Source organism: Neolamprologus multifasciatus, chromosome 7 (assembly GCF_963576455.1).
Source record: "Neolamprologus multifasciatus chromosome 7, fNeoMul1.2, whole genome shotgun sequence".
Taxonomy (NCBI): Eukaryota; Metazoa; Chordata; class Actinopteri; order Cichliformes; family Cichlidae; genus Neolamprologus; species Neolamprologus multifasciatus.
In genome coordinates, this window is record NC_140445.1 from 56,653,809 (window position 1) to 56,661,360 (window position 7,552).

General features: G+C 37.9%; 1 protein-coding gene across 1 annotated transcript; it reads right to left on the reverse strand.

Moving 5' to 3' along the window:
• Positions 1 to 774: 774 nt before the first annotated feature.
• On the reverse strand, positions 775 to 7,451 carry cers3b (ceramide synthase 3b). Its single transcript, XM_085164468.1, has 11 exons — positions 5,881 to 7,451; positions 4,710 to 4,886; positions 4,461 to 4,578; positions 3,021 to 3,139; positions 2,869 to 2,926; positions 2,708 to 2,758; positions 2,526 to 2,618; positions 1,947 to 2,075; positions 1,465 to 1,571; positions 1,214 to 1,367; positions 775 to 1,103 (listed from the first exon to the last, which is right to left on the reverse strand). The coding sequence occupies exons 2-11, from the start codon at positions 4,880 to 4,882 to the stop codon at positions 984 to 986; spliced, it is 1,122 nt and encodes a 373-aa protein (XP_085020594.1). The 5' UTR covers positions 4,883 to 4,886; positions 5,881 to 7,451; the 3' UTR covers positions 775 to 983.
• Positions 7,452 to 7,552: the final 101 nt, after the last annotated feature.

A 7,552-nucleotide genomic window follows, 5' to 3' on the forward strand; every position in this document is an offset into this window, starting at 1 on the left:
CAGTTCTCGCTGATCGTCGCGAGACGTCGAGGTTGTAATTAGAAACAAAACAACTGCAGTGTAGTACAGTCAGACAGCCATATGTTTGTGTGGGGGCTTTTTAATCCGCTTTAATCTTTCTTGATTTGATTTTTTTTTTTAAGTTTTTTTGCTCTATAGAGCAATTGTATTGTTTTTGAGTGTGTTTTTTGAGCCTTTTTTTATTTATTTATTTTTTTTAATTTAATGATATTGACCTAAGCCACTTTATTGGTAATTGTATGTGCTTTTTTTGTTTTGGCTACTGCAATTTATTTACAACATTTATAAAGTATATCTTATTTTAAAATGTTCATGGTATATAATTTGTCCTATTTGAAATAGAATAACCCATGCATGTGAGATATTGTCATATCATATCAGCCACTCACTTTGGAAGTCATCACAGTGGATCATCTGCCTCTGTCTCACTCTACCCCTAGCATCCTCTTTTATTACACCAACCCTCTGCATGTCCTCCTTCACTACATCCATGAATCTTCTCTGTGGTCTTCCTCTTTTGTTCCTACCTGGCAGTTCCATATTCAACATCATTTGTCTAATATATTCACTCTCTCCCCTCTGCACATGTCCAAACTATCTCAGCTACGCCTCTCCAGCGTGACCTGTCCCTCTGATACATTTTCATATTTGTCTTTATTGTTACTAATTATTCCCACCAACATACAAAAGCACAAAATAAATGAAAAAGAATTTCTGTTTTTCATTTAAGAGTGGAATAAAACAACATGTGGTCACGGAGTTGCAGAAAGCATGTAGTGTCATACAAGTTTATTTTTGTAATCCTTCACAGTTACCTATGCAATAATATTCTGTGCTTTAGAATAATACTATATGCTTTATCATTTTACAAACAGTTAAACTCTAACAGTTGTAATCCAAAGACTTGAAGAAAAATGTCCACATATCTGCTGTACATCTTTCTCTGTTTCTCTCTGTATGTTTCAGTGGCCATTGGCCCTGCCTCTGGCACCAGAACCATTCATGTGACTCGGTTTGTGGTTTCTTTCTATCGGTGGGTCACTGTCATCTTCCTCTTTATCACTCCTATCATCGCCTTCCAGCTGCAGGATGAAAATAAGCAAAGAGGATAAACAACACAGACAGAAATAAAACATACCCCACATATCCACACATCCCACATGCATGGACACAGAGACATCTGTAAACCCACCTGGGTAAAGATAAACTTGTAAACCATTCTTAATATGAGAGCAGCCCAGTACAGGTGGAGCAACTGGAGAACGAACAACATGACGTTGAAGAAATAGTAGCCAAAGAAGGCAGGATACAATTCCAGTGGGTACACCCATGTACAGTGAATCAGCCTGTGGAAAACACACTCATAATATTTTAACATATCACACTAAGATCATAAAGATCAAGATCATCACTAGGGTGCAATTTTTCTTTTAAAATACTTACCAAAAAGGAAAAACAATAAGTCTTGTCACCATAAAGACGACAGCAAACACCACAAACATGCCGTTAGAAGTCTGCTGCCACGTGGCGTAGTTGAATACTTTTGCACCCTATAAGGGGGGAGAGTAAATACATGTTACCTATTTTGCCATCAAATATGCCTAAAGTAACACTATACTTAAATTTATGTATATTTTGACACATTAAAAAAGCCTCCAAACACAAAGAATGACTTTTCTTATTTTCCATGCCACCTCAGAAATTGTTCACTGCCAGATTTTTGCTAGATCACCACCTTTACATTTTTTTTTAAGAAAAAAAGGTCATCATAAAAAAAATACAGATGCAATAATTTCAAATTAAAAAAGAGTGGGTGGCTGAAGTTCAAATTTTAATCAGTCTTTTTCTGACTAACTGACAATGCAACACAACATACCCATAAGTATAAGTACCCTCACTATAGCTAATACAGCTACAGCACTGACCTCGAGTAGGATGTCAGAAGAGTCATGAACAACCATGACAAGGGTTCCGATACGGACAAAGTTTGAAATCCAGGAGAAACTCAGGAGAGTCAGTGTGGCCATATGATGAACCACCTGCTCTTTAAAGTCCTACAAGTAAACAAGACAAATAAGACACAAAGATCACATAATACAACAGGCTTTGCCCCCAAAACTGTATTCTAAAAACACAGAAATCTAATCTAATAATAATCTAATGATATTATTACATTAAATATTTTTCTGTCTCAAAATGTGCCTCTGGGAGATGATTATACATTTAAGTGTGATTCATTTATGTATAGTAGAAGCAACAATTCTGTTTTACGTTGCTCATTTTCTTATTATTGTTAATATACAGAAATGTATATGTTGTGCCTGAATAATTATTTATTTATTAAACATTTATTAAAAATGTTTATTTATTAAAAAGCTTGTGATTGTCCTTTGGCTCTGCATAAAACACAGTGGGGGAGGTTGTATTGTGGGTAGAAAACAAATCCTCCAAGATTAAAATAAATGAAACTACTTCATTGTCACTTTACACGTTTGTACACTTACTTTTCGTTTCACATCAAATGTGAGACTGAAGACCAAAGAAAGATAGAAGCCCATTTCCAACATGTAATACCAGTACTGTGATGGCAGAAGGGACTGTGTGGGGACAAGCAGGTGTATTTTTGTGTCATTCATCATGCTGTACTGTGTAATCCATCGCAAATACCAAAGGTAAAGGCACGTACCTGTTTAGGAAAACCTGCCCAAACTTCCCTTAGATTATAAACCCAGGGTTTCTAAATCCAAGGAAAACAGTAAAGCAGAGAGTGTGGTGTGAATATCAGAGAAACAAATCAACCAAGCTGGCTGTTCACTAATGCCTTGCAAGGACAGTCCCAGTACTTACATCATAGAGAGCTAGGATTCCACCAAAAAATGCAAAAAGATAAAATGCACATCTCCAACTGTTGACAGGCAAAAGCAATAACGTCACATATTTGCATAGACATTAATCTTTTCGCATCGGTGCATCTTCAGTTCACACAGACATACGCTCACCTGGCTTCACTGAACCTCTTTCGAAGCCCCGGTCGCTCCTGGTTCCTTCTCCTCCTGAACCACACCTGAACTCTTCTTTCTGGCCAGCCAGTCTTCTTACACAGAGACCACACGTCAGCCTGAGACACAACAGGAGACATTCCAGTGTTTATAACCTTTCCACATTTGGACGCACCCTCTCCAAGGTTACACAAGCAGTAAGCTTTAGTCTTTGATTATTAACACACATTAAGAGGGCAATTCCACTAAAATTTGTGGCAACCAAACATGTTTAAAGGGATGTGATGCACACGTAAAAAGACTTTATGATGTTCTATTAAAATGCATTTTACCTGTACCTTATTTGAACAAAAATGTGGATTTGTTTTTCTTTTGTACTTTCAATCATTTACTATTTTCTTTTGTCATATTTGTCACCCTTACATGTTTCAGATCATCAAACAAATGGTAATATTAGACAAAGATAACCTGAGGAAATAGTAAATGCAGCAGTTAAATGACACTTTTAAGTATTCAGGAAAGGGTTATAAAGGCTTTGGGACTCCTTGAACCACAATAAAGGCACTTATCCACAAATAGAGAAAAACCTGGAACAATGGTGAACCTTTCCAGGACTGTCCAACCTATCAAAATCACTCCAAGGACGCTCGTCCAGGAGGTCACAAAAGCGCAGACCTCATTTGACTCAGTTAAGGTTAATGATGAGGAGTTAATGATTCAACCATAGAAAGAGACTGGTCGAACATGACATCTATGTGAGAGTTTCAAGGAGAAAACCACTGCTGACCAAAAAAGAACACAAAGGCTCGGCTCATATTTGGGGAAAATATTCTGTGGACTGGTTTAAGTCCTGTTACATGTGACATAACTAACACAGCATTTCAGAAAAAGAGCATCATATCTCTGAACTGCTCTCCTGCTTCAAGACCTGGATGACTGAAGCTCAAGTGCGCTCAGATAGGAAGACACATATCTGAAACCTACCAGAAAATTTACTTGTTAATGGCTCAAAAAAAAGTTTTTTTTTTTAAATAAAAGGTTTTAGATTAGTGTAATCAAAGTCCAGTCTTAAATCCAATTGAAATACTCTGTCATTACCTTAAATAAGCCGTTTATTCTGAGTCCATTGTAATGTGAAAGATTAAGTTTCAGTTATTCTAAAGACTTGATTATAGTTCTTGATAACAAGGGTGGCACAACCAGTTGTGGGGTTTATTTGTCATTGCTTTGTCACATAGGTCCAGACAGCTTTTTTCCCCTTAATAATAAAAAGCATAATTCAAAAACTGCATTTTGTATTTACTCTTATTATCTTTGTCTAATAATAAAGGTTGTTTGATGACCTGAAAAAATATAAGTGTAACAAATATGCCTGAAAAAAGAGATCAGGGTGGGGGCTTCACATCACTGTATTATCCATGTGTTCGGAGTATAACTCACTTGAGAAGGAACCCGTGTTTGGCTGCAGAAGTATTTTTCTAGTATAGGGTTTTGTTCTGCTGGGAGACGTATCTTGTCCCTGATTCCCCAAAAATTAGCCAGTGGTATGGCAAAGTACCTGAAACAGCACCAAAAGCCGGTCACTTCCTTCTAAACACAAAAAATGTCCTGGGATTCTAAAACCAGATGACTGCATTACTAATCTCATTGACACACAGGCATATTTACTTACATACTTTGCGGTCTTACCTTTCAAACAGGTATCTGACTACAAGCAGGCAAAGGGCACAGGGTAGAGAGGCATAAAGATGAGACACTTTCGCATAGACACGACCTTCCTTGTCCTCTAAAGCAGACCAGGACAAATTTCCTGGCAGCCACAAACGGTCCCACCAGATCCACTCCCCAACTGTCTGCAACATGATGCTGGAAAACACACAAAAATTACATCTAACTATCACTGTCACTCAAGTAAATTCAGTATATAAGATAAAATTTCTTAAAAATCTTGTTTCCAAATTCAAATGAGTAAAATTGGCATGACTTTCCTTACTTTCTGATTAATAATGTATCTTTTTTCTTTTCTTTTATTGTTATATTTCCCTCTTTTCTTTTCGTTATCATGAAGATCTCCTGCCAAAGTAGTGTGACGCCACTGAATGAGCCACGTACATATTCTTGAAACTTAACAGCGGTCACTAGATGGCATCAAGATCTGGCTGCTGCTATGATCCAAGCACATTCACCGCCAAGAAATCTACCATATGGTGCCAACTTTTCATCACAGCAGCAATTTTTGATTCAACTTTCCTCTATCTTCAACTCGCCTTGGATAACATCAATACTCGATGTACTGGTAGTCATGAATGAAGTGAGCAATATACAGAAGAAGAACTACGTAGATATCAAAGGGCAAGAAAGATAAAGATGGGTGAGGAGCAATTCAAAAGGGAGGTTAAGGAGAAACAAAGTCCTTCTTCTCGTGGACTCTGATCATAACTGTAGATAAAAGTGTGTTTTTTGAGCAGTGAGAAAAGTACTTAAGTACTTAAAGCGAGCTGGATTGTAACTGGTTTAAATGATCAGTAAAAATATTTGCTCTAAATTTACTCGCTACGATAGACTGAGTCATATCAGTGTGTCCCTGAGCCTCAAAGGTAGTTAATAAGTCAACATAAGAACAGTCAAATGTGCCCGCAAGCGGTGTTGTCTTGACAAGTTCTAACAATAGAGAGGGAAGCTGAGGCAGACAAAGTGAGTGAGTGTACGCGACAAAGAATGATGAACCTAGAGAAACAGTTAAATATGGTGTAAACTTCAATAATTCCAGCCTTCCGCTTGATTGAAGTTATTAGATCCTTTAGTTTAGGAAAATACATGAAAACTAAGTATGGAAATGTCTACCCAAACACACACTCACCTTCAGTGTCCCAGTGTGAGTAGTGTCTGGTGTTTTCCTCTGCCAGTCTGTTACTCATACAACTCAGTGGTACTGCTCTTATCCACACCAGGTAACAGCACTGTCCTGTGATCCTAGACGATCCCTCTTCCTGCTATTGTAAACCCATTCTTCATAGTTATAGAAAGCAAATATCAGCTCAGTCTGCTGCCTCACTTCATCTGTACAATGTGTCTCATTGTGTGGCACTAGACTCCAGTGAGCATGTTTCTAGGCATGCGTATGGTCGCTCACCTGAATGGGATCCTTCCCTCCCACTTTGTCTGCTCTTGTGATCACACCCTTGTAGTTGCTGCAAGTCTTTTGAGATTAGCACAGCTGAGCACTGCAAACACCTTGGAGCATATTTGCATGTTGACTTGTAAGCTGCAAGAGTCAGAGAGTTGGAGTATTTGCGTACCCTCACCTGCAAAAGAATTCCCTTGGAATGCCAGGAAAACCCCCACAAAGGTCCCATTCATTGGCGGGGCAGGAGAGGAGGAGCCAGGGCAGAAAAGGAACTGACACACAAAGAGAGTGAAACATCACTCTGTATACATAGCTAACTGGGTTGATAACAAACTTATTAATACAAATGAGATGACCCTGGACTTAGTTTTGGTTAACAGAAAGCATTTCCTTTTTCAGTTTTCTGTGCGGAAATAAAAGTAATAATTTCAAGGAACTTATTAAATCAGTCTAGTGATTATTTTTGTGATTTCCCACTGACAATGTCAAGCTTCAGATGTTGAAAAAATAAAAGTGAACATAAAGCAACTCATTACTAAAGCATCCTCAACAAAATGTAGAACAGTAGATAGTTTTGTTTCAACATACACCAGAAGGTGGCGATAGAGACAAGATAATACATGGACCTGCTTGTCAATATACTGTACACGAGTGACGTGTTATAAATGTAGTGGTGGGTCTGCTGAACACTTTTGTTCAGTTTGCTTTCTCAGAGAAGAACAAGCTGCTTTTTTACTCGTCATAGCAGGTAACTGAGTATTTCAATGGGTATATTTTGATTTTGATCTGTTTATTTATTTTGCCCTTCCTGACACAACATCAAAGAGATTTGTGTCTCCTCCCAGGAATAAAATCTTGTTAGGTCAACATGTAAACCACTATATGATTCATACGAAACTGTGCCAAAAGTCTTAAACACCCCTCACTTATTTACATTTTGCTTCCAAGGAGCCAGATTTCCTCATATTTCTTTAAAGAGGTCTTGAGCAATAGTTCTCCAGGTTTTCTTAAGTTGACTCTACAATAATAATAAAAAACATTTTGGCATGGTGTGCACAGTAAAAACACACCGCGAGGCACTATCAGTCATAGATTGGCCTCCCCAGAGCATTGAAGCAGTGTGGGATTCTCTTACCAGAGAATGAAACACAAAGGACGCAAACATACAAAGGAGAGCTTTGGATGTCCTTCAGTTAGCCCCGAGAACTATTCCTGAAGACTACTTAGAGAAATTATAAAAAAGCTTGCCTTATAGAGCACAGGCTACGTTAAAGGCAGCCACAACAAATACTGACTTTAAAATCAGCTGCGATCAGTATAATATTTAAGTGTTTCCTGTCAATAATCAAAGCCCTTGTCCAAGAAAAAACAGCCTTGAGGCTACACAACTTTACAATGAAGAACA

What these genes read in the sequence shown, in the direction of transcription:
- cers3b (XM_085164468.1), bottom strand. Translation starts at nt 4,882, where the DNA reads ATGTTGCAGACAGTTGGGGAGTGGATCTGGTGGGACCGTTTGTGGCTG. An exon ending in GGGCAGGTTTTCCTAAACAG is followed by an intron (nt 2,619 to 2,707) that starts GTACGTGCCTTT and finishes GTCCCCACACAG; the next exon opens with TCCCTTCTGCCATCACAGTA. An exon ending in CTTCTGACATCCTACTCGAG is followed by an intron (nt 1,572 to 1,946) that starts GTCAGTGCTGTA and finishes CCCCCCTTATAG; the next exon opens with GGTGCAAAAGTATTCAACTA.